Consider the following 26,235-nt stretch of genomic DNA (forward strand, 5'->3'; position numbering starts at 1 on the left):
TGGAATGCAGACAGGCTGGAATGCAGTGGCATGATCACAGCTCACTGAAGCCTCGACCTCCATAACTCAAGCAATCCACCCACCTCAGCCTCCTGTGTAACTGGAACTATAGGTGTGCACCACCACCCCCAGCTGATTTTTGTATTTTTTTGGCATGATCACAGCTCACTGCAGCCTCAACCTCCAGGGCTCAAGCAGTCCTCCCACTTCAGTCTCCTGAGTAGCTGGAACTATAGGTGCATGCCACCACACCCAGCTAATTTTTGTATTTTTTTTTTTTGGAGGGGCATGGTTTCATCATGTTGCCCAGGCTGGTCTCAAACTCCTGTGCTCAAGCAATCCACCCACCTTGGCCTCCCAAAGTGTTGGGATTACAGGCATGAGCCATGGTGCCCAGTCTGCATTATTATTATTATTATTTTGAGACATAGTTTCACTCTTGTTGCCCAGGCTGGAGTGCAATGGCATGACCTCGGCTCACCACAACCTCCGCCTCCCGGGTCCCAGCTCAAGCAATTCTCCTGCCTCAGCCTCCCGAGTAGCTGGGATTACAGGCAGGCACCTCCATGCCCAGCTAATTTTTGTATTTTTAGTAGAGACGGGGTTTCACCATGTTGGCCAGGCTGGTCTTGAACTCCTGACCTCGTGATCATCCGCCTCGGCCTCCCAAAGTACTGGGATTACGGGCATGAACCACCGTGCCCGGAAACCTGCATTATTTTTAATGGCCAAAAATATAGAGTGAAATAGGCTCAGTGTTATTGAGCAATGTATCATGAGGGCATATTAATCAAATTATGGCATATTGATTGAATAAAATATTACATGGCTGTTTGAAATTACTACAATAAAGTCTTTATCAAGGTGAAATATATACAATATAAAGTATAAAACTTTTTAAAGATACAAAGTGGTTAGTATATTCTGGTTTGCATGTGGACAGTCTGGAAGAACTATATAAACATTTTAAATGGCCATGTTAGGATAATGAGATGGTAGACTATCGGGAGAACCCGCTCCCGATGGTTTATGTGGGTTCTTTTCTATTTCCTAAGTGTCTCAGCTGGTTTGAGAAATAAAGGGAAAGAGCACAAGAGAGAAATTTAAAGCTGGGTATCTGGGGGAGATATCACATGTCGGCAGGATTCATGATGTTCTCCGAGTCATAAAACCAGCACGTTTTTATTAGCAATTTTCAAAAGGGGAGGGAGTGCATGAATAGGGTGTGGGTCAGAGATCACATGCTTCACAAGGTAATAAAATATCACAAAGCAAATGGAGGCAGGGCGAGATCACAGGACCACCAGACGGGGTGAAATTAAAATTGCTAATGAAGTTTCGGGCATGCATTGTCATTGATAACATCTTATCAGAAAACAGGGTTTGAGAGCAGACAACCTGTTTGACCAAAATTTATTAGGCGGGAATTTCCTTGTCCTAATAAGCCTGGGAGTGCTACAGGAGACCGGGGCTTATCTCATCCCTTCGGCTTCAACCATAAAAGACAGCATGCTTCCAAAGGGGCCGTTCATAGGCCTGCCCTCAGGGGCCCATTCTCTTTCTCAGGGATGTTCCTTGCTGAGAAAAAGAATTCAGCGATATTTCTCCTATTTGCTTTTGAAAAAGGAGAAATATGGCTCTGTTCTGTCTGGCTCACTGGCAGCCAGTTCAAAGTTACCTCCTTTGTTCCCTGAACATCGCTGTTATCCTGTTCTTTTTTCAAGATGCCCAGATTTCATATTGTTCAAACACACATGCTCTACAAACAATTTGTGCAGTTGACACAATCATCACAGGGTCCTGAGGCAACATTCATCTTCCTCAGCTTACAAAGAAGATGACGGGATTAAGAGATTAAAGACAGGCATGGGAAATCACAAGGGTATTGACTGAGGAAGTGATAAGTGTCCATGAAATCTTCACAATTTATGTTCAGAGATTGTAGTAAAGACAGGTATAAGAACTATAAAAGTATTAATTTGAGGAACTAATAAATGTCCATGAAATCTTCACAATTTATGTTCTTCTGCCACGGCTTCAGCTGATCCCTCCATTTGGGGTCCCTGACTTCCCGCAACAGTAGATGATTATTTTTCTTTAGCTTTTAAATATTGTCATGTTTATTTTTTAACAAATGCAATTTTTAAAAACTTGATTTTACATTACTGGAATTGAGACTGTATGAACGGCACACCCAGTCAGCAGTCTAGCCTCTCCAGTTGGGATCCAGTTCTTATCTATTGCACTCTCCTTCAGGCAACCAAGAGACTTAAGCTACAAAGGTCCAGCCTCTCCCAGACTCTCCCCTTACACCTCAGGCCCATACCCTTTGGCCCCGTGCGGCTTAGCCTACACCTTCCCATCCCTACAACTCACTCCTTAACAAACCCCCCTTTCCTATCACACACACCAATGACCCTTGGCCAATTTCCTTCTATTCATATGTTAACTGTAGACTGAAGTCCTGATTCCAGCCGTACTTTCCCCTTATGAGCAGAACAGTGAGGAAATTGGCTGAAACAGAACAACAATCAGCCCCCTCTCACTTCCGTGCCTACTTTACATAGAGGCACACCTCATTTAGACTCCCACAGCCTTCCTGTTATGTCTCCTTCCTCTCTCCGCTATGGATGTGGGGCTATGGGACAGAGAATCTTCAATATCCCACCAGTGCCTACATATATATACCAACCACTACAGACACAGTTATCCTTATTCTCATACTGTCTCTCTCTCTCACACACACACATATATACACACACACACACCCTCTGCTATGCTCCCGCACCCCAGCTGTCCCTGGGAAGCCTAGATTGGATTTGTGCCCATGGTCTGCAGCTCCCCTTGGTCTGTCTGCTGGTCACCCTCTGAAGGAACGGGGCCCAGTCTTGTTCACCCTCTGGCTCAAGAACAAAGTATGATTCTACCCACCCTCTACCTCCAAGCACCTCCCCTACTCAGACTTAACTGCCTGACCCACAACTGAAAAGAATGGCTCCTGGATCTTCACAGGTGTGGTGAAGCCTGGTGAGAGGGGAGCCTTCTAGTCCCTACCACGTGTCAGGACCATGTTAGTTCCAGGATTCAGAGATGATTAAAACTAATCACGCACCTTGAGAAACTCACAGTGGAAGGAAAATCAGTAAACAGAAAAATGCTACATAACCAGGTGGTGGAACAGATTTAGGAAGGAACAGTGTGGATACTCTGGAGCAGGCTCCAAAGCAGCATCACCTCAGAGGAGGATCTTGAAGACTCAGGAGTTAACTGGGTCAAGAAGTATACACACACATACTTCTCACAGGTCTGCAGAAAACGGGGAGTCCGCAAAAATAGCACTTGGGCAATGGAAGCAGGACACACCATTCCATGCCCACAGCATCGCTTCCTGTGTGCAATGCACTGTGTGCTGATCTACAGAGATTAAATAAGCCGAGGTCTCTCCTTCCAGTCACTTGGGACAGAGGCACAAGGTAAATTATCAAATAGAAGGCAAACTGCCCAGGGCTGTAATTAACATACAATATGCGCTGAGAGGGAAAGGTTAATGCTAACTCTGGTCCTAAGTACAAAGATCATTGGGAGTAAGGGGTGCACTCTCATTAGGGCACAGTAGGGGTGGGTGGAGAGAGTAAAAACCAGAACAAATCAAGGTGCAGCAGTTGGAAGTCAGCCTTAGGGAGAAAAGGGGCGGAGACTGACTGGGCCAGAACAGAGGGATTGGAAAAGAAAAAGAGGGTGGGGCCAGTGGGCTCCACCTACCCGCTCCGGCCCTTCCCCCCACCCCCACCCCATCTACTTTCTGCAGTCTGTGGAGACAGGTGAGTGACGAACTCCTGAGACAGGTGTGAGTGTGAGGGTCGGGAGGGTCATGGGATTGGGACCAAGGTGTGAGGAGGGAATCTGCAATTCCTTGCTACACAGAGCACTGGCAACTTCTGACAGGCTGTTTCTGGGGTATGGGCTGCCTTGGGTTGTTGCTGTTACAAGGAAAAAGGGTTCCCCTGCCCACCGCCTCCCAGCCACTGGGCTAATTCCTGGCAGGAAACTTGCAAACTGAGTTTAACGAGTTAGGATCAGCAGAGGGTAGAGGAAGGCCCCGGCAGATGTGGGGTCTATCTAGAAGAGGACAGGAGTTATCAGGGCCTCTGGCCACTGTGCTGGGCCTTTGCCTGTACAATTGTTTCTCAAGCAGTCGTGTCCTTGTGGCTTTGGTGGGCCTGTGTGCACTTTCTCCCTCCACCTGGAGCATGGGCTGACACCGGAGGAAAGGAAAAGACAGAGTCAGACAGGGTAAGTGGGGGTCCCTCCCCTCTTCTCTAACAGGGCTGGATTGAGGGCCTCTGGCTGGGGAGGTTGGGGGTGGAGATCCAGGAGCAATAACAGAGGAAGGGCAGGGCCTGCCCCATCACCTGAATTCCAGAGATGCCAGTGTGCACTGAAGCCCCAGGCAAGGCGTGCCCAGGACCGGATCCTGGATGGTGGTGAGGGACAGAGCTGGAAGGGAGACTACAGGGAAGGATAAAGGAAAGAAGGCAGAGCCATGACACAGTCAACTTACAGAATGGCTGGGAGTCAAGGCTCCTGGGCTGGTTTCCTGGCTATTCCACACACGCTAAGACCTAGAGAGAATTTCAGAGCTGGAGGGGACTCCACAGATTATTTGATTTGAGATTGAAGAACCTAGAAACCAAACAAGGAAATATCATATGGTTACTTTGGTATCTGACACAGCCATGACACCATTTACTAGTGTAGACACAATAGCTGTGTGTCTTTTTGCAGGAGCCTGGGGAGGGGCCATGGTGCCAATGTACTTATTGGGGAGACTGGAGAAGCCGCTTCTCCTCCTGTGCTGCGCCTCCTTCCTACTGGGGCTGGCTTTGCTGGGCATAAAGACGGACATCACCCCTGTTGCTTATTTCTTTCTCACATTGGGTGGCTTCTTCTTGTTTGCCTATCTCCTGGTCCGGTTTCTGGAATGCGGGCTTCGGTCCCAGCTCCAATCAATGCAGACTGAGAGCCCAGGGCCCTCAGGCAATGCACGGTGAGTTAAGGGGTGGGCATCAGGAGAGGAATACACCTTGGGCCCATCCTCCCTCCCTCTCTCCCTGTAGTCTCTGAGGCAGAGTCTCTGGTTTCCTCTGTCACTGGCATCAGCGGGAGGAGGGTTCAGAGGCCAACACAGGATCTTTTGCCCGTAGCAGACAAAAAAAAGGGAAAAAGGGCTTCTTTCATGGAAGCCACCAATGGCCTTATTTCTCTTCCCTCAGGGACAATGAAGCCTTTGAAGTGCCAGCCTATGAAGAGGCTGTGGTGGGACTGGAATCCCAGTGCCGCCCCCAAGAGTTGGACCAACCACCCCCCTACAGCACTGTTGTGATACTCCCAGCACCTGAGGATGAACAACCTAGCCATCCAGAGGGGTCCAGGAGAGCCGGACTGGAACAGAGGCGAATGGCCTCAGAGACTATGGCCCAGGAAGGAAGCCCTGGAAGAGCTCCAATCAGCCTTCGGCTTCGGGGACCACGGGCTGTGTCCACTGCTCCTGATCTGCAGAGCTTGGGGGCACTCCCCAGATTAGAGCCTCTGACTCCACCCCCTGCCTATGACGTCTGCTTTGGTCAACCTGATGATGATAGTGTTTTTTGTGAAGACAACTGGGCACCCCCTTAAATGACTCTCCGATTTCTCCTCTCTCCATACCAGACCTCATTCATTTGACCAACATTTTCCAGTGCCTGCTATGTGTCAGAAACAGTGTTTCTGGCTGAATATCATAAATGGGGACTTGGACCCTGAGGAAAGTCAGGCCACGGTAAGCCCTTCCCAGCTGAGATGTGGGTGGCATAATTTGAGTCTTCTGGCAACATTTGGTGACCTACCCCATATCCAATATTTCCAGTGTTAAATTGAGGATGAGGTAGGGAGGTGATCCAGAGAAGGTGGAGAAGGAAGACATAACCTCTGAGTGGCGGCTATTGCTTCTGTTCCAGGTGCTGTTCGAGCTGTTAGATCCCTTAGGCTTGCCAGCTTTGTGAGTTATTATTGAAAAATGAGGATTCCAAGAGTCAGAGGAGTTTTATAATGTGCACGAGGGCACACTGCTAGTAAATAACATTAACTCTAATCCCAAAGCCTATTGTGTTTTCAACACAAGGTAGTAGGAAGCCAAGCCACGTGCATGTCTCCCAATCCCTGTCTAGGGACAGCTGCTGGTGCAGGGTGGAAGACTTCCTACAAACAGAATGGGGGACCAATTGTGTCTACGGAGGGGGTGGGCTGAGCATGGGCACGCATGTCCCCAGCCTCCTGGACGAGCAAACTCAATCAACGCTCTGGGGATCCCTGCTCCGCATGGGTAGCAGTGTCTGTGCCTCTCCTGCCCAGGTGCTAGAGAACAGTCCCCAGTGCAGGGTCCCCAATGTATTTGAAAACAGTGGAGTCAGTGGTTCTAGGTGGAGGGTGGGTATGAAGGCCAGAAAGAGTGAAACATGTGAGCTTTCTGGCCAGGAGATTCCCTCTTGAATCATCCATATGAAGCCCCGGGGCCACTTGCGAAGCGTCTCTAATAGCTTCTTCCTCACTCGTGCGCTCTGACCGCTAGACTTTCACCCCAGACGCCGGTCCGGATTCCTGGGATCCCAATATTAAGCACCAGGTTTCCTGGAATTGTGTGCTGCGGCTGTGATGTAGGTTTCGGTCGCAGGAAGCTGCTAAACCATAGCTGACGCTCCCTCCTAAGCCAGCCTTCCTTCCCCGGGCGGGTATCTGTTCAGCACCTTGTCGCGCTCTCAGTCTCCTCCGCAGCCTGGCCCCAACCGTTCAACTTCAATAAAGCAAAACTCCAGCCACACAAGTCTCCGTGAAGTTATCGCCATAGGCCGGCCAGGGGGCGGGAGAGGTACCGGGGTGATTTCCGCGGGAAGCGATAACCAATCGGATTCCCAGGCCGAACGGAGCACACTCGCCCGCCTTCGCTCTTTCCCCGCCCTTTGCCCCGCCCCGCTCCTTCTCTCCTTTTGTCTTTCCACTGAGCTCTCCACTTCACCCCATTGGCCCGCGCGGCCGCCGCTAGAGCTCTGCGCCTGCGCACGCACCGGGCGGGGGGACGCGGTGGCCTGGCGTGGGGGCGCGGCAGGGCGCAGACGCAGGCGCAATCTGTGTCCGCGTGTGGGGGAGGGATGTGGGCGAGGCGACGGCCCCCGGTTTGTTTGGGCTGTGGGCGGTGCACAGTGCAGAGCCCGGGAAAAGCGGGAAATGGCGGCGCCGAGCGCAGGGTCTTGGTCTACCTTCAAGCACAAGGAGCTGATGGCCGCTGACAGGGGACGCAGGTAAGTAAGGAACAGTCTTAGGGCTACTAAGGGAGGGTCCAGGGAAGGGGAACGTGGGCCCCAGGCGTGCGGCCCTGCAGCCCCCTCCCCTCGGAGCCCCGGAAAGCAGCCTTGTCCGCGCTTCCTGCCAAGGGTGGGAGGCCCCGCCGAGCAGCTCCGAGCCTGACTGCGCAGGGGCCCGCGGGCGGACCTCTTGGCCTTGTCCCTCGTGGGGGAAGACTGCCCTAGCCTCCCTTTGTTCAACCCACGAGGGTTCTAAATAAGGAGAGCTCTTTGCAGTCCTGCCCACTCTTGGCTTCTCTTGAAGATTCTTCATCCTTTCCTCTGGCTCCCTTATGAGGGAGACTGTAAAAAGACTATACTCTGCCCCCTTAAAAACCGCCGAGACCTTCTGCAGACCTCGGTGCTCTGCCTGATGTGCATTTGATTTGTATCGACTGTATCATGATCTGCATGGTTTTGCATACAGTCACCAGATTTTCGAAGAAGTCAGTACAGGGTTTGGAAATTGAGTACTTTTGGCAGAACAGGGGGGTTCCTGTGGCTCCAAGTGTCCATGCCTCTGCCCCGGTCTTTCCATTTCATGGCAGGCATCACCCAGGAGAACATTGTAATGCCTCCTGCTCGAGACTGAAGATTAAGGTCTTCGCAAAGGGAACCTGCAGAAGGATACAGAATTAAGACGTAGGAACTCCCGTGGTGCCCTTCACCCCTCCTCCCCTTCCAGTTGTGTCCTGAAATTCTAAATGATTGGAAACTTTTGTAGTGTTCACGTTTAAGACTCTCATACTATGGAGTAGAGGAAGGAGCAGGTGTGCAGAGTAGTTGATGCTTCAGATTAAAACTAAAGAGTTGATTGAAAATTCAAGTCTGGAACTCCAGAGAATTAAGAACTGTAAGTCAGTAAGTTGCAAGTATGGATGAGATTGTCTAGGGAAAGGCTCTTTGAAGGGGTGTCCCTAATGGAATATCAACATTAAGGGGAGGCCAAAGGCCCTCTAAAGAAAACAGGAATTGGGTAGGCAGAGAGAAGACTTCCAGATGCTGTCATGGAAAAAGAGGAAGAGAACAATTTAAGGAGTGAATACTACTGGTAAACTAATGGAAGAAATCTGCTGCACCATTGGTTGGTATCCCAGCTGCAGTGTTATATGTGATCGTTATTACTGCTTTGATGTATTCGAAAGTGATTCATTCTTAAATGGATTTTTTTATTTGTATAGCTTGTTTTCTTGTAGCCGGTTTTTACTGAAAGGCTGGGGTAACGGAAATATTACAGTAAAAATAAGGAAAAATGGAGTTTCGGACTCACTTTTCCAAACCTCAGATTCATTGACTGCTTCCAACCCACTTTGTCTGCTTTAGGATCCCACCTGCTATCTTAGATCTAGTTACTCCAGGACCCTGCTCTTCCCTCTTCTAACTATAAATCTCTCACCCAATAACATCTCCAAGCCAAGTGCATCCATTCCATAGATGTGTGATATTTCACTGATTGTAAGATACACATTTTTCCCCTCCCTTTTTTTTTTTTTTTTTTTTTTTTTTTTTAAACACGGACTCTTTGCTCTGTCGTCCAGGCTGGAGTGCAGTGGAATGATCTCAGCTCCCTGCAACCTCCATCTCCCAGGTTCAAGCGATTCTCCTGCCTCAGCCTCCACAGTAGCTAGGACTACAGGCATGCACCACTACACTCAGCTAATTTGTTGTATTTTTAGTAGAGACAGGGTTTCACCATGTTGGCCAGGCTGATCTCAAACTCTTGACCTCTGGTGATCTATCCACCTCAGCCTCCCAAAGTGCTGGGATTACAGGCATGAGCCACCGTGCCCAGCCTCCCTTCCTGTTTTAACACCTTAGAAATCAGGATGCATTTTAGAGTAGGTTTTGAAGTTATAAAGTGAAGTTACTATATCTTCACTGCTATCAGGTGCCGCCCTTCCTGTTGTCACATATTTGGAAAATGTGACTTGGCAGGCTAGAGAACTCTGGATTTATGTAAAGTAGGCATGTAGATGACATATATTGGCAATAGGATCATTTTAGTTTATAAGCAGAAGCTGATCTCTTTGCAAGCCTGTGGCAAAATTAGCTGGAGGTGACAGCACATGCCTGTAGTCCCAGCTACTTGGGAGGCTGAGGCAGGAGGATCATTTGAGTCCAGGAGTTCTGGGCTGTAGTGTGCTGTGCCAGTCACGTGTCCACACTAAGTTCAGCATCAGTGTGGTGATGTCCTGGGAGCCAGGGTCCACCAGGTTGCCTAAGGAAGGGTGAACCAGCCCAGGTCAAAAGCTGGGCAAGTCAAAACTCCTGTGCTGCTCTGTAATAGGGTCATACCTGTGAAGAACCACTGCACTCCAGCCTGGGTGGCATAGTGAGACTCTGTCTGTTTTAAAGTAAATAGATAAGTACCTACCCACTGTGACTTTCTGTCATACTTTCTGCTTATCCACATCTTAACGGGTTTCTGATAATTTCTAGTGCCATTTTGTCCCTGGAACTTAAAGTTTTAAAAAAACATGTAATTATATGTTTATATCATTAGTGAAAGAGAGTTAGTGTCAGCCTCATTTATTTTCTGTTAAAGCCGTTGGCTTGAGTTTTTGTCATAGCGTTGTTTTAGCCCTCATCCAAGATCATTATAAACTTCCATCACTTTCACCAACTTAAATAATGTGAGATGATTTCTGAAATAGTTCTCTTAATTAAAATTGGTCTATCAGAGAAGTGTTTCTTCTCATACATATGTATGCTTGGGGGTATTATTTTGCTTAAGATAGACATTTCCCTCCCCTAGTCAGACCATTCATCTCAGATGATCTCAGCTGAACATAAGCCATAAGGAATTAGACATTATTTCCTTATGATCAATGCATTACTGCTTAGTACGTCTTTGATTTAACCAGATTCAATAAATATGCATAATCTTGGTTATTAGAAGTCTTATTCTTTTTCGTTCTTCCTATTCATGCCTCTTCCACTCCACTCTTCTGTGCCCAATTGTGTACTTGACAGCCTTTCCCTCTACCTTTTATCTGTAGGATATTGGGTGTGTGTGGCATGCATCCTCACCATCAGGAAACTCTAAAAAAGAACCGAGTGGTGCTAGCCAAACAGCTGTTGTTGAGTGAACTGTTAGAACATCTTCTGGAGAAGGACATCATCACCTTGGAAATGAGAGAGCTCATCCAGGTATCTGGAGGCAAAAGAGAGAAGATAAATTGATCATAGGGGTGGGAACAGAGCATGACAAAATATTAAAAGGATGTCGTATCTTTATCCTTTTTTTTTTGTTTTTTTGAGACAGAGTCTCTATCGCCCAGGCTGGAGTGCAATGGCGTGATCTTGGCTCACGGCAGCCTCTGCCTCCCAGGTTCAAGTGATTCTCCTGCCTCAGCATCCCAAGTAGCTGGGACTACAGGCGGGTGCCACCACACCTGGCTAATTTTTTGTATTTTTAGTAGAGATGGGGTTTTACTGTGTTAGCCAGGATGTTGTCAATCTCCTGACCTAGTAATCCGCCTGCTTTGGCTTCCCAAAGTGCTAGAATTACAGATGTGAGCCACCACACCCAGCTGGATGTCGTACCTTTCTAAAGAAATGGAAGTGCCCTTCTACCATAGAGCATTTGACAGAAATGGTATATAATTCAAGAACAACAGGAAGGACTTCACCTAAATATATCTTTTCCTGTAAAAAGAATTATTGAGAGGAATGAGGACACTACTAGGAAGCTCATGTGGAGAAATAAAATTATAGGTAGAGAAGTAAATATGATTCCATGTTTTATTCTTGTGTCTTAGGCCAAAGTGGGCAGTTTCAGCCAGAACGTGGAACTCCTCAACTTGCTGCCTAAGAGGGGTCCCCAAGCTTTTGATGCCTTCTGTGAAGCACTGAGGGAGACCAAGCAAGGCCACCTGGAGGATATGTTGCTCACCACCCTTTCCGGGCTTCAGCATGTACTCCCACCGGTATGAAGCTTTAGTCATATGGGGTGTTGGGAAGGAAAGTTTGACTGGAAAGCAATTTGTAAGTCAGAGTGAGGGAGACTACATTTTTTTGTATTTGGAGCGGACCATCTCCCTAAGGTCTGTCATCATGAGTTTTGATTTCTTACAGTTGAGCTGTGACTACGACTTGAGTCTCCCTTTCCCAGTGTGTGAGTCCTGTCCACTTCACAAGAAGGTCCGCCTGTCGACAGGTGAGAATTGATGGACTAAAAGGAGTCCCAGGCCAGGCACGGTGGCTCACGCCTGTAATCCCAGCACTTTGGGAGACCGAGGTGGGTGGATCACCTGAGGTCAGGAGTCCGAGACCAGCCTGGCCAACATGGTGAAACCCCGTCTCTACTAAAAATATAAAAACTAGCTGGGCGTGGTGGTGGGTGCCTGTAATCCCAGCTACTCGGGAGGCTGAGGCAGGAGAATTGCTTGAACCCAGGAGATGGAGGTTGCAGTGAGCCAACACAATGCCACCACACTCCAGCCTTGGCGACAGAGTGAGAGTCAGTCTCAAAAAAAAAAAAAAAAAAAAAGGAGGGGGGTGTCCCAGATCCCAGTTTGACTTCTCCTTTCTTGTCTGGTATCTGGCTTTGCCCTAACATGAGCCTTTTTTTTTTTTTTTTTTTTTTTTTTTTAAATAGGGTCTTGTTCTGTCACCCAGGCTGGAATGCAGTGGCACCATCATAGCTCACTGCAGCCTCGAACTCCTGGGTTGAAGGGCTCCTCCTGCCTCAACCTCCCAAGTACCTGGGATTACAGGTGCATGCCACCACACCTAGTTCCTTTTTAAATGTTTTGTAGAGAAGGAGTCTCACTTTGTTACCCAGGCTGGTGTCAAACTCCTGGCCTCAAGTGATCCTCCTGCCTTGGCCTCCCAAAGTGCTGGGATTATAGGCATAAGCCACCACGCCCAGCTGAGACATATTTTATATTGGGAACAGTTGTCAGTGAATTTGTTAAGGGCTAGTAGGACAGTTTAGGCAGGAGGTTGTTTTTGTTTTTTTGTTCTTTGTTTTTTTTTCCCTCTCTTGTGATGGAGTCTTGCTCTGTCGCCCAGGCTGGAGTGCAATTACGCGATCTCGGCTCACTGCAAACTCTGCCTCCTGGGTTCAAGCGATTCTCCTGCCTCAGCCTCCTGAGTAGCTGGGATTACAGGTGCACGCCACCATGCCCAGCTAATTTTTTGTATTTTTAGTAGAGAGGGGGTTTCACCGTTTCCTGACCTCGTGATCTGCCTGCCTCAGCCTCCCACAGTGTTGGGATGACAGGCGTGAGTCACCGCCTAGGCAGGGTATTATAAGTAGGTGGTCCCATTTCCTTTCCACCCCAGATAACAGTTTTTATGATAACTGGCCCTTTGAGTAGCATGTATATAGGCAGGAAGTTCATGCTCAATTGGCCTTTATAAAGCTGAAAGAGAAAAGACTACATTTGGGGCCACCAGCCTGCTGATGGAGCAGCCTAGTGATTGGAACAAGACTTTTATCAGCTAGCCCATTTAGTCAGTCAGCCAGTTGAGCATCTGCTACATGCAAGCTATGCAGAGAATCCTTTAGTGAGCTAAAACTAAGAGTCTCTGCCCTCATGAAGCCTACAGGTTTGGGGAGTGAGTGAGACCAGTATTTATCAAAACCTGGTTCCAAGAGATGTCTGAAGTTACAATGACATATTAAGATTGATGGTTAAGTTAGATACTAGTTGTTTGGTTTTCTGTCTATACCACAGATACTGTGGAACACTCCCTAGACAATAAAGATGGTCCTGTCTGCCTTCAGGTGAAGCCTTGCACTCCTGAATTTTATCAGACACACTTCCAGCTGGTGAGTTTTTGCATAATGACAAGAGGAAGAGAGTTGGGAAATTAGACACCCTTCCTGGGAACCTGAACTTAGTTTGCATGTACATTTCCTTTCTGCCTTATTAGTCAGAAAGTTGTTACTGGCTAAATGCCTTTTGTGAGCATTTGTCTATTTTTACCTGCTGGGGGTTAAGAAGAAAACTACAATGTTTTTGTTTTCTTGAAATGTCTAATCTAGCCGGGGAATCTTCTGTCATCGAGATGCTCATCCTCTAACTGGCCTCTCCTCCCCAGGCTTATAGGTTGCAGTCTCGGCCTCGTGGCCTAGCACTGGTGTTGAGCAATGTGCACTTCACTGGAGAGAAAGAACTGGAATTTCGCTCTGGAGGGGATGTGGACCACAGTACTCTAGTCACCCTCTTCAAGCTTTTGGGCTATGACGTCCATGTTCTGCGTGACCAGACTGCACAGGTACCCGAGGCAGGAAAAATTGATGTGTAAATTAGAGGACTGAACAACACTTTGGGACCAGAGACATCTTTTGCTCTTGTGCCTGCTGGGATATGTCTTAAAAGTTGGTCTACTCTACTTACATTTTTATTCACTCTGTTCTGCCTCTCACCTTGCAATCTAGTAGAAAGAATTAGGGCCAGCCAGCCATTTTAGTGTTGACATCTCAGGTTGTGGTTTCATAAAGTAATAATATTCCACAGTTGGGTTCTCACTTTTTTTTTTTTTTAAGACAGCCTGTCACCCAGGCTGGAGTGCAATGGCATGATCTCGGCTCACTGCAACCTCTGCCTCCCAGGTTCAAGCGATTCTCCTGCCTCAGCTTCCTGTGTAGCTGGAACTGCAGGCGCGCACCACCATGCCCAGCTAATTGCTGTATTTTTAGTAGAGACAGGGTTTTGCCATGTTGGCCAGGCTGGTCTGGAACTTCTGACCTCAGGTGATCCGCCCCCATCGACCTCCCAAAGTGCTGGGATTATAGGTGTGAGCCACTGTGCCTGGCTGGGAAGTATTCTTAATAGTTATGTAACCACAAGTCATATCATAGGGTGGATTGTTTTTGGACCAGATTGCTAGAAATTGTGAGCATTTTCATTATGGGCTGTTCCTCATTAACCTCAGTTACTGTACTGCACAACTGACTTTGTGACTTTTAGGGTTTCTATTTTGCAATCAATAACGGCCTATTTGTAGATTCATATTCACTCTTTATTTTGATTCCAGAATAATAGAACTTTCTTAAACTTACTTTGAGGTTGTCAGTGGTGAAATTAAAATTTCTAGGAGATTCATTTTGATCTGTTGGGATAGAGGATCTTTGTTTTCCATTTAGTATTGTCTGTAGTCTTCATTTCTGTTTCTCAGCTGCCCTCCTGTGAGAATAATTATGTATTTACTATGTTTTTGGCGAGGCTGGTTTCATCCACAGGTACCTGGGTGTTGTCCTTTACATGCTGTGTTTACCACTTTCCCCATTGTAGCACATGCAATGTAGTTAAATCCACCCTTGCTTCAAAGCCGCGGCAGGAACAGCTGCTTCAGTCCTCAAGTATTCAGGTAGTTTATATGCTTTCCTGAGAAGTCTGCTGGGCATAAAGAGACAAAGGGCAAGATACCATCTGTAATTCCTACAGAAGGTCACTTAACAAAATGTGCGTTGTGTGTGTTTTCTTAGAGGTTTTGGTCTAGCCATTTCTTTTACTAGAAATCTATTATGTCTTGGTTTTTCAACTTGTATGCAGCTGATAAAGGATCTTAGATGTCTAATAGTTAAAGGTGCAATACTGAGCCACTAAGTCAGCTATATACTGCCGTTTTTTCAGAGACCGTCAGTAGATTTGGTGAGTTGATGAGCCCACTTTCTAAATACCATTTCCGTTTATGCTAAGCCTGATGCATATTCAGTGACTTATTGGATTCTAATTCTTTGGTCAAATTGCTCTATAACTGGAATTGAGTAGAGTTGAACTTCGAGCACCTTATGATGGGGGACTATGTGAGCTGCCACAGATTTGTTTAAAGATCAGATGAGGGAGTTTTGACATCAGCAGAAAAGGAAATGTGTCCTCTTATATTCCTAAGGACTAAACAAGATTAGAGAAAGTATCTTCTGTCATAGCTAAGAAGAAATGCCTAGGTAGATATGATCAGAAGGATAAATGGAGGAGGCAGGACTTAAGCTGGCCTTGAAGGATAGAAGTTACTAAAGCAGAGAGGAGTGGTGAAGCCACCCTAGGCAGGGAGAACAGTATGTGGACAAGAAATGTGTGTGTTATAAACCAGGTAGTTGCAATGGGTGTCATAATTTGGTGCACTGGGCATCTGCACAGAATACTCTCTTCCTGGTGGCATCTCGCTAGAGTCTCAACTCGTTTATCATGTAGCTATTTGGCAAGCAAAGAAACAGAACCAAAAAAAATAAGATCCTCTTTTCTTTTCCTTATCAAATCTTTTTTACTTGAGAGAGGAATTCCATTTAAAAACAGGAAATAGTAGAATTAGTCTTAGAGACTCCTCTTCCCCGACAGTGCTGCAATGAGCATGGGCATTCTCCCTGCCCTAATTTTTTCACTTTTCTCTGTTACCAACTTTTGATTGCATCTACTTCATGAGGTTACTAGTTCTAGAATTATGATTGACCCTATGTTAGGAAACGAGGTACTCTTCAAAGTGGAAATTTTCTTTTACCACGTGTATTATTTATTTTTTTTTTTTTAGCTTGCATTTGGGTCACAGACTGCTTTGAAAATGTAGGGACAAGCTATGGGTCATCCCTGGAAAATGCAGCTGCCCATAGAATTTAGCATATAATTTCAGAGGGTTCACAAGTTACTCTCTTCACATGTCCCCCAACCCCTAGCAAAAATACATTTAGGAGTTAAGAACCCTGCTATTTATAGAAGTACTGTAATTTTATCAAAAACAAATCTGCAGATCCTATTTTAAGCTATTCTACTTGTGGAAAAATTCCTCCAAATGTCTAATCCCCATTTATTGAATGGTTGAGTCTTACTAAGTTTGGTTACAAAGTGCGTGTATTCTGTTTTTGGACGTTGTTTTCTATTTACTGACCTAATCTCACTAAATGCAAAATGGTCATGATTTGGTGCCCAGGTGTATAATTTTTGTTTTCTTCTTTGAGCAAAATTAACTTCTTTAACTATTAAATGTTAAAATTCTGTTAGCGTCAGCTCCAGAGGAACATTCACAGTTATGTATTCTCTTGGAATTATATTTTCTTGGAAGAATTTTTTTGATTATCTGTCATTACCTTAAGATTTCTATTATTATTGTTGGCTTCTACTTAGAAAATACACATACTTTTCAACACCAATCTATTTCTAGTTATATTGCAGACTTTCAAATATTTTATATAATTGCATCTCGATTATCTACAAACAGAAGTATTCCGAACAGATAAATTAGTAGCTCTCAAACTTTAACATATCAGAGCCTCCCGGAGGACTTGTTAAAACACATTTTGCTGGGGCCTAAGATTTCACTTTTTTTTTTTTTTTTTTGAGACAGAGTCTCGCTCTGTCTCCCAGGCTAGAGTTCAATGGCCTGATCTCGGCGGCTCACTACAACCTCCACCTCCCGGGTTCAAGCAATTCTCCTGCCTCAGCCTCCTGAGTAGCTGGGACTACAGGCGTCCGCCACCACCCCCGGCTAATTTTTGTATTTTTAGTAGAGACAGGGTTTCACCATATTGGCCAGGCTGGTCTCGAACTCCTGACCTTGTGATCCGCCCGCCTCGGCCTCCTCAAAAGTGTTGGGATTACAGGCGTGAGCCACCACGCCCAGCCCAATTTCACGTTTTTTACAGGTTCCTGGGTGATGCTGCTCTTGCTGCTTTAGGGGCCACACTTTGAGAGCTACTGCAGTGTGTTATAGAAGTGTGCTTTTTATTTTGGCAGTGTGTGTGATTAAATATATGTGTTTTAATTCTTCCACCCAGATAATTTATTTTCATTACAATTTTATTCAAGTTTATAATAAAATGAACTTGTTTTCTCTCTGCCCCATCTCAGATAGAAGACCCAGACATCGTGAATTATAGAGGGAGGCATAGGTTTAAAAATGTGTGCCCGATTATTATGCTCTTTAGGTACACAATATAACTTTCTGACGGATGGACCAGATGCTTAAGGTAGTGGTCTTCATGTATCACAACTTAGTGCAAGATAAACAAGATTCTCCAGGCATGGTGGCACATTCCTGTGGTCCCAGCTACTCTAGAGGCTTAGGCAGGAAGATTCCTTGAGCCCAGGAGTTCTTAGGCTGTAGTGTGCTATGCTGATCAGGTGTCCAAACTAAGTTCATCATCAATATGGTGACCTCCTGTGAGTGGGGGACCACCGGCTTGCCCAAGGAGGGGTGTACCAGCCCAGGTCAGAAATGGAGCAGGTGAAAACTCCTGTACTGATCAGTAGTGATCTTGCACCTGTGAATAGCCAGTATGCTCAAGCCTGGGCAACATAGCAATATCCTGTCTTTAAAAAAAATAAATAAACAGGAACAGAGAGTTCTTAAGTTGAACTACAATATTGACCAGTAATAGATTTCTTTGAGAAAAATACTCTTTATTAGACGTGTACATTGTAATAACGGCAGATTTTTTGCAATGTGTCCCAGACACAGCGATTGGTTTTTGGGTTTTTTTGGTTGTTTTTTTTTTGAGACAGGGTGTCTCTCTGTCACCCAAGCTACAGTGCAGTGGTGCAATCACAGCTCACCGCAGCCTCGACTTCCTAGGCTCACGTGATCCCTCCACTGTAGCCTTTAGAGTAGCTGGGACTACAAGCATGCACCACCATGCCTGGCTAATTTTTTTTTTTTTTATTGGAGTCTTGCTAGGTTGCCCAGGCCAAGTCCTTTGTCATAATATCTCATTTTAATCTTCACAAACTTAGAGAAAATGTCCTCATAATTTTTTTTTATAAAGTGAAAATTGGAGTCTCAAGGGTCTGAGTAAGTTGTTCCGACTCATGAAGCCAAGATTCAAACCTAGATCAATCTGACCCTAGGGCCTGTGTATGTAATTACTGCTCTGTATAGAATCCTCCTTTATAGCACGCTCTTGCTGAAACAAAGCGTTTTATACAGACATCATCACTGTCTCTCGAATACTTAGAATCTTAGAAGACAACATTACAAGTATTGCTATTCTCTACTATCATGATGCTGTCACAGAACAGTTTATTGTAGCTGAATATGCATATTTACATATTCATAGCTACACTTTGAGTCACCCTTATGCCGTTTATATACAAGGGCACTTGCTCTAATGAAGGATCTGGTTATGAACAGGGCATTAATCAGAGTTGACCAACTCATGATTAGCTTCTTTAGTAACTTGTTTTAATCCAGGAGCTCTTTGCCTGTCTCAGTACATCTGAATCTGTATCCAGAATATTGTGTCTGAACTCACATGCGTTTTTCTGGTGAGTCTATAGCTTTCTTCAGTCTCTCCGAAGGTCTCTTCCTTTATCATTGACCACAGGAATATACAGAAAGCATTTTATCTTCTAATAGCTGAGGGTTTCGAAAAGAAACCAAAGTGTGATGCTTATATTGGTGCTGACTCTAGTGCACAACACTAAACACTCCTTTCTTTTAGGAAATGCAAGAGAAACTCCAGAATTTTGCGCGGTTACCTGCACACCGAGTTACGGACTCCTGCATCGTAGCACTCCTCTCGCATGGTGTGGAGGGCGCCATCTATGGTGTGGATGGGAAACTGCTCCAGGTGCGGATACCATGGTGGAAGCCAGCTGTTGAAACCAGGCTGCTTCACCTCCTGCCTGCCGTCTGTCCCGTGATGGCGACTGTTGCATGTATAGGACTTCAGGAGGCCCCACCCAATGCTTAACCTCCCTTCTTCCTTGTTTCTTTCTGGCAGCTACAAGAGGTTTTTCGACTCTTTGACAACGCCAACTGCCCAAGCCTACAGAACAAACCGAAAATGTTCTTCATCCAGGCCTGCCGTGGAGGTGAGTGCCCTGGCAGACCAGCACCTGGGTGGTGGCTCCTGGGCGGCCTCCCACCAGCTCTCACTTTCCTGTTTGCTCCTCTCAGGTGCTATTGGATCCCTTGGGCACCTCCTTCTGTTCACTGCTGCCACCGCCTCTCTTGCTCTGTAAGTGTCTCCCAATGCATGGGGTGTGCTGGGACTTGGGCAGCCCATGGCTCTCAGGCTGGTCAGCTCTCCGTGCACCACCATATCCTGTTCTCAGGACTCTTTTTATCAGTGTCTTTGCTTTCCTTTCTGAGAACTCGTACTCTTCTCTGCTTTATTAACGCCGGTGCCCTTTTTTTGGTTACTCATTCCAGTTACGGATTTCTGATCTGTCTTTTCCCCATCCTTCTTATTTTATCTCCTTTCTTTCACTCTTTCTCCTTTTCACTTGTTCCATATACTTCACTTTTACCTACACTTCGCTCTTGCCTCCTTTCTTCTTACCATTCATGGGTCATGCAGGATAGCAGAACAGAATCCGTGTTGGCCTTTGACTCTTCCTTTTCCATGAGCGGCTGCTGCCCTTCTTTTCTCATGCAGTCTGTTTTACTCCTTTAAGAGCCAGGACTGCAGGACGAGGATTAAAAGACACATAGGCATGCTTCTCATCCTGGAGGAAAATAATAGTAATTACGAGCCCTAACTTTGGAGTCAAATTCTGACTTCACCATTTACTAGTTACGTGAAGTTAAATGGCATCCCTCCATCTCAGTTTGCTCAATATAAAATGAAAATAGTCCTTGTACCTACTTCATAAGGTGCTTGTGATGGTTAAATGAGATTATGCATTTAAGGGCTTACATAGCTCGGTACCTGGCTCACAGCACATCCACAAAATATGCCAGCTGTAACTCTTAAAACACGATCAGTGCCGTAAAGGGCTTATAGTTTGCTTCAAAGGTCGCTTTGTCCAAACATTCAAATAATTACTGTTTTAATCTCTCGTGTGGCCAAATGTAAATAGCTAATATTATTGTCATGCTGATCTGATATTACCGCAGAATATAGTCTGTTGAGATCCTGCAACATGACTCAGACTATAGCAGTTACTGCCCCAAAAGCAGAAGGAAGTGTGGCCTCTCTAAGGAGCAGACCAGTTACTCAGGAAAATAAAGTAAATATACATGAAGTAGCTTAAGACTAGTTCACAGGCCTCATGTAAGCAAGGGTGAAATTAGCAAGGTACAAACCGTACTTAGAAAGGAGTATGCAGTAAGAGTAGATCATTTTAAGTGAGGGTAGTTTAAAGAGATTTTATGGATAGGATACGGCTTCATTTGTACCCGGAGTAATTTGATTTACATAGTTGTAGAGTAGTATCTAGAGTCTGTCGTGGGAAGGAAACAATACAACATGATAAGCACACTGAGATTCACAGGGCATGTTGTGCCTCCCCTCCTCCCAAACCAATGCTTGGATCTGATTTTAAAACAGCATCTGTGTGAGTATGTGAGATGTGGCTGGTCATAACAAAGTAGGTTCACCTCATTTCAAACCTTCAGTCATAACTGAGATTTTGGACATCAGCCGGTAAAAGTAAGGAACAGTTGGGAGCTTAAGTAAGAAATAATGTGATTGATTTTTTTTCCAGGAAGGTTGCCGTGGAGGGGGCTGCACTAAGGAAAGAGGTTATGGGGCACAAACTTCACTTTTCATTCCCTGCTCTATCCCCAGGCCCAGGGCACTGCCTGACGCATGGTAGCACTTATAAATGTTGAATGAATGGATGAAAATTAATCTGCCTGAAAAACTGTAGGTATTACGTAAAAAACAAATACGAGAATATAGTGACAAAAGAACCAATGGCATTTATTGATTGATGGATCTGTGATATAAAGGTGAGAGAGGAATTCTCCTTTCTCTTTAGCTTAGCCTGTTTCCTTTAGGCGTCTTTACTAACAAAATGACAGTTAAATGGTCATTTTCTCCTCCTGTATCCAGGGATTTAATACCCTATTGGATCTGGATAAGGAGTAATTGCTCTTTTGTGGAGTAATCTGAATTTTTGGCTCTGTCTCTCTAACTTTTCTGAAATTAAATCCTTCAAGGAATGACCAGTAGCCAATTGTTCCTTTGAAAATTTGAGTTCACCTGTCTTCCTGCTGTATTTGGTTAATATAATTAATGTCTATAAAAAGCTCCACCCCCCTGTCCCAGTCAGCTTCTAAACCAGAGTGTAAGCTCTCTGATGGCAGGAATTTTCTCTTCACTTTATCCCTAGGCCTTAAAGTAAGACAGTGCCCAACACATGGCAGTTGCTTGACAATTTTTATTAAGTCTGTGCTTTGGTCCTTTTCCCCCCAATTCTTAAAGCTTCCCATCTTTCTTAAGTTCCTTCATGTTACATGGATCAGGAAGTACTGTAATAGAGCATACTCTTACTTTTTATGTGTTGACCTGAGAGTCCTCCCTATCTGTCTTTCCTACTGACAGCACCCCTGCCCACACCCAAAATAAAACAACATCATCAAAAATAAGAGTCTGTCTTGGGATACATAAGGCCTGTATCAAGAGCAAGGATCTGCTCAGGGTATGTTGAGAAAGTACTGCTGAAGTTGAATAGGGATGATCTTTTTAAATTTTCTGGGAGAACATAGTCAAATTCTCCCCATTTTAAGTTTTTCCTCTTAAAATTTTCATAAGGCCAGGTGTGGTGGCTCATGCCTGTAATCCCAACACTTTGGGAGGCCAAGGCAGAAGGATCACTTGAGGCCAGGAGTTCAAGACAAGTCTGGTCAACATCGCAAGACCCCATCTCTATTGAAAAAAAAAAAAGAGATTTAAAAAGTTATTTTAAGAAATAAATTAAAATTTTTTTTTCTTAAATCTTGGATGCTTGCTGTAATTTATCTTATGAAATTAACAAACAAATAGTGCTTCAAAGATATCAAAACCACCTTGGAAACAACTGATCATACTTAGTTTTATTATTTTTTTGGTAGATAGTTTGAGGTTGTGATTTTTGTGTAGCATGCTTATGGTAACCGTATTTGTTATTTATTACCTTGTTTTTTCTTGTTTATGTAATTAAGTATATCAATATTTTATTATGTATTGTAATGAAAAGCACTGTGACTCCCAGGCATACTGTTAATCGAACAAGTGTGTTGTGGACTTAGATGATTTTCAGTTCCATTTACAAGGAGTATTTGATTTGGCATTTTCCCTGTCTTACACAGAACGGGAACTGCTCCAACCACACAGATGTGCATGTGCTTGAGCGTGGTGCCTGGTGTGTATGAGGCATCCCCTGAGTAACAGATGCATGCTGGGAGAGTAATTTTTATTATTTATTTATTTATTTATTTTTAGTTTATCAGCCATAGGTTGGAGGCTACAGCTGGAAATGGCTCTTCCCCTTCAAGGTTGTAGGGAATGTGGGCTTGCCTGTGACAGGCCCAAGAGAGACAGAAGAAGTAACATCTTTGTCCACTCTGTCTGCCTTTGTTACAGATGAGACTGATCGCGGGGTTGACCAACAAGATGGAAAGAACCACGCAGGATCCCCTGGGTGCGAGGAGAGTGATGCCGGTAAAGAAAAGCTGCCAAAGATGAGACTGCCCACGCGCTCAGACATGATATGCGGCTATGCCTGCCTCAAAGGTACTTTGAGTTCCAAAAGAGTCGAGTCATACCTCATTTTATTGCACTTTGCTTTATTATGCTTTGCAGATACAGGTTGAGTATGCCTTATCTGAAATGTTGGGACCAGAATTTTTTTGGTCCCAGATTTTGGATTTCTTTGTTTTTTTGGATTTTGGAATATTTGCATTATACTTACTAGTTGAGTGTCCCATATCCAAATATTCTAAATTTAAAATGCTCCAGTGAGCACCTTCTTTGAGCATCATGTTGGCACTTGGAAAGTTTCAGATTTTGAAGCATTTCAGATTTTTGGATTTGGGATGCTCAGCTGCTTTTTACAAATTGAAAGTTTGTGGCAATCCTCCTTCAAACGTCTAAAATCAGCACCATTTTTCTATTGGCATGCCTCTGTTAGCATTTTTCAGCAGTAAAGTATGTTTTAATTACAGCATATGCATTTTTTAGACATAATATTGTTGCACACTTAATAGACTATAGGATAATAACCATAACTTCCATACACACTGGGAGACCTGAAAACGTATGACTTGCTTTATTGCCATATTCACTTTCTTAAGCTGGTCTGGAAATGGACCTACAGTATCTCCAAAGTATGCCAATAATTCAAAAGAGTGTACCCTTCTAGACTTGGATTCTTCATGCTGGGTTCTCTGACTGGGGAGGGTGCAGGTGCCATGGCCCAGTCTAGTTTGGGAAGTCCAGCTGTGTGATGGCATTCACACTGTGATTAATGCCCTTTTGGTTGCAGGGACTGCCGCCATGCGGAACACCAAACGAGGTTCCTGGTACATCGAGGCCCTCACTCAAGTGTTCTCTGAGCGGGCTTGTGATATGCATGTGGCCGACATGCTGGTTAAGGTGAGCCGGCGGGCTCCGTGACCCCTGTGCGTCTCCACAGTGCTCTACTTTCCTTCTCCCTTGAATGCTCTTTCATAGTCCGTCTCCCCTTCCCGTCGTGCTGCTCTCATGAAGCCCGAGATTCTCAGACTTGGGCCTATTGGTTCTGCCCCTCCAGGTGAATGCACTTATCAAGGATCGGGAAGGCTATGCCCCTGGCACAGAGTTCCACCGGTGCAAGGAGATGTCTGAATACTGCAGCACTCTGTGCCATCACCTCTACCTGTTCCCAGGACACCCTCCCACATGATGCCACCTCCCCATCATCCACGCCAAGTGGAAGCCACTGGACCACAGGAGGTGTGATAGAGCCTTTGATCTTCAGGATGCACAGTTTCTGTTCTGCCCCCTCAGGGATGTGGGAATCTCCCAGACTTGTTTCCTGTGCCCATCATCTCTGCCTTTGAGTGTGGGACTCCAGGGCCAGCTCCTCTTCTGTGAAGCCCTCTGCCTGTAGAGCCAGCCTTGGTCGGACCTATTGCCAGGAATGTTTCAGCTGCAGTTGAAGAGCCTGACAAGTGAAGTTGTAAACACAGTGTCATTATGGGGAGAGGGCATATAACTTCCCCATATTTGTGTTCAGTTCCAGCTTTTGTAGATGGCACTTTAGTAATTGCTTTTATTACATTAGTTAAGATGTCTGAGAGATCATCTCCTATCTTTTATTTCATTCATATCCCCCACTCTTTTTGTCCTAGAGTGAGAGTTTGGAAGGTGTCCAGATTTAATGTAGACATTATCTTTTGGCTCTGAAGAGGCAAACATGATTAGAGACACACTTTGCTGCAGTGTGACTAGAGACACACCTTGCTGCAGTGTGCAGAAGTGGCCTGTGCATTCCCTTCAGTACTGCAGGGCCCCCCAGTGGAGGGACACTCTTGCCTCGTTTGGGCTCAAGGCTCCACAGCCTGTCAGCCGACATTGCTTTGCATCTGTACCTTATTGATCTTTGCCCATGGAAGTCTCAAAGATCTTTCGTTGGTTGTTTCTCTGAGCTTTGTTACTGAAATGAGCCTCGTGGGGAGCATCAGAGAAGGCCAGGTGTGTTTCCCTAGTCCGTCTCTCTCTCTCTCTCTCTCTCTCTCTCTCTCTCTCTCTCTCTCTCTCTCTCTCTCTCTCTCTCTCTCTCAAAAAAAATCTTTCTTCCTCCAGTCTATTCACATAACAGAGTAGTTTTTTTTTTTTTTTTGGTTTTTAAGGCAAGTTCTCACTATGTTTCTCAGACTGGTCTCGAACTCCTGGCCTCAAGCCATCCTCCCGCCTCAGCCTCTCAAATAGCTGGGACTACAGGTGTGAGCCACCACGCCTGGCCAGGTTTTGGTTGTTTAAATATAAATCTGATTATGTCACCCCCCTGCTTAGAACCCTTCTGCTTTCTATTACACCTCACTTAAAATGTAAACTTCTCACCTTCGTTTATGAGAACTGGTTCTTGCCTTCCCCTTGAACCTCATTAAATGGTGATTTCTTGCTAAGCTCCAGCCCGAGTGGTCTCCTCAGCTTCTAATTTTGTGCTCTTTCCTGCCCTCTTCCTTGGCCTTCTCATCTCTCCACCCCCACCACTCTTGACTCAGGTGGTATCCTTATTCCTCAAGTCTTGACCGTTCCCAGGCCCTTCAGTCCCTGAGCAGTCTACTCCTGTGTCTGTCACCACATCTTGTCTTTTCCCCTCATTGCACTTATTGCAGTTTATATGTATGCTACTTCTAGTTCATTTCTGTCTCCCCTACCAGGCTGTAAATGAGGGCAGAAACCTTGTTTGTTTTATTCATCATCACGTACCAAGTGCTTGGCACATAGTGGGTCTTCAGTAAATGTTTGTTGAATAAAAGAGGGAAGAAGGCAAGCCAACCTTGGCTGCAATCCTACCTTTTGATAACATGTTCCTTTTGACAATGTACACAGATTATTATGTGTACTTTGTTTTTCCATGTGTTTTGCTTTTATCTGCTGGCATTTTTAGCTCCTTGAAGACATTTCATGTGTGAGATAACTTCCTTCACATCTCCCATGGTCCCTAGCAAAATGCTAGGCCTGTAGTAGTCAAGGTGCTCAATAAATATTTGTTCTGTGAGCTGGGTGGTTGGAAGCCTTGCTGCCAAGTCCTGCCTTTGGGTCGACATAGGATGGAAGTATTTGAGTGAGATAACCTTTCCACTCCCACTGCCAGGATTTTGTATTGCCATCAGGTGCCAAATAAATGCTCATATTTATTACTGTTGTGTGCTCAATATCTGTTTCTGTAGACACTCAGTCCTCTGAAGTCCACAGATTTTGTTTCCTTAGCCCCTTACAGTGCAGCCTTCCTCACTACCTCACAAGGCATACCCAGACCTGAAAACCCCTTCTTATTTTGCTGCCATGGTCCTGTAAATATATGCAAGTGTGGGTCCATCTCAGTTGGCCTAGTCCTGGGATTTCTCATAGATGAAATGGAAGTCATTAGCAACCAGTGCTGGTTCTTGGTTACTTAGACTATGAGATGTAGGCTGCCATAACAGATTGGGCTGGAATAGAAGAATGGGAGAGTGAAGGTAGTAAAATTCCATTTCTTACCTGGTTGCATTTAAG

The 26,235-nt window shown here is 45.3% G+C and overlaps 2 protein-coding genes and 1 long non-coding RNA gene across 5 annotated transcripts; 2 read left to right on the forward strand and 1 right to left on the reverse strand.

Moving 5' to 3' along the window:
• Positions 1-905: 905 nt before the first annotated feature.
• Positions 906-7,052, reverse strand: LOC119621617 (uncharacterized). Its single transcript, XR_005238169.2, has 3 exons — positions 5,886-7,052; positions 4,562-4,683; positions 906-4,255 (listed from the first exon to the last, which is right to left on the reverse strand). It is a non-coding gene; the product is annotated as an uncharacterized lncRNA (long non-coding RNA).
• On the forward strand, positions 4,673-6,856 carry TMEM139 (transmembrane protein 139). Its single transcript, XM_007983268.3, has 2 exons — positions 4,673-5,047; positions 5,274-6,856. Exons 1-2 carry the CDS (start codon positions 4,710-4,712, stop codon positions 5,674-5,676), a joined length of 741 nt encoding a protein of 246 aa, XP_007981459.2. The 5' UTR covers positions 4,673-4,709; the 3' UTR covers positions 5,677-6,856.
• A 100-nt stretch (positions 7,053-7,152) lies between the features above and the next one.
• CASP2 (caspase 2) lies at positions 7,153-25,877 on the forward strand. Of its 3 annotated transcripts, XM_037991195.2 has the most exons (12): positions 7,229-7,334; positions 7,925-8,018; positions 10,376-10,526; positions 11,138-11,305; positions 11,454-11,535; positions 13,061-13,155; positions 13,428-13,604; positions 18,763-18,891; positions 19,045-19,135; positions 22,615-22,764; positions 23,516-23,625; positions 23,783-25,877. In XM_037991195.2, the coding sequence occupies exons 3-12, from the start codon at positions 10,395-10,397 to the stop codon at positions 23,912-23,914; spliced, it is 1,266 nt and encodes a 421-aa protein (XP_037847123.2). In that variant the 5' UTR covers positions 7,229-7,334; positions 7,925-8,018; positions 10,376-10,394; the 3' UTR covers positions 23,915-25,877. The 3 variants fall into 3 exon arrangements, with proteins under 3 accessions (XP_072865552.1, XP_072865554.1, XP_037847123.2); XM_073009451.1 differs by lacking the exon at positions 7,925-8,018 and having other exon boundaries at positions 7,153-7,334; XM_073009453.1 differs by lacking the exons at positions 7,925-8,018; positions 23,516-23,625; positions 23,783-25,877 and adding an exon at positions 19,221-19,281 and having other exon boundaries at positions 7,153-7,334; positions 22,615-22,722.
• Positions 25,878-26,235: the final 358 nt, after the last annotated feature.

This window comes from Chlorocebus sabaeus, chromosome 21 (genome assembly GCF_047675955.1).
Source record: "Chlorocebus sabaeus isolate Y175 chromosome 21, mChlSab1.0.hap1, whole genome shotgun sequence".
Taxonomy (NCBI): Eukaryota; Metazoa; Chordata; class Mammalia; order Primates; family Cercopithecidae; genus Chlorocebus; species Chlorocebus sabaeus.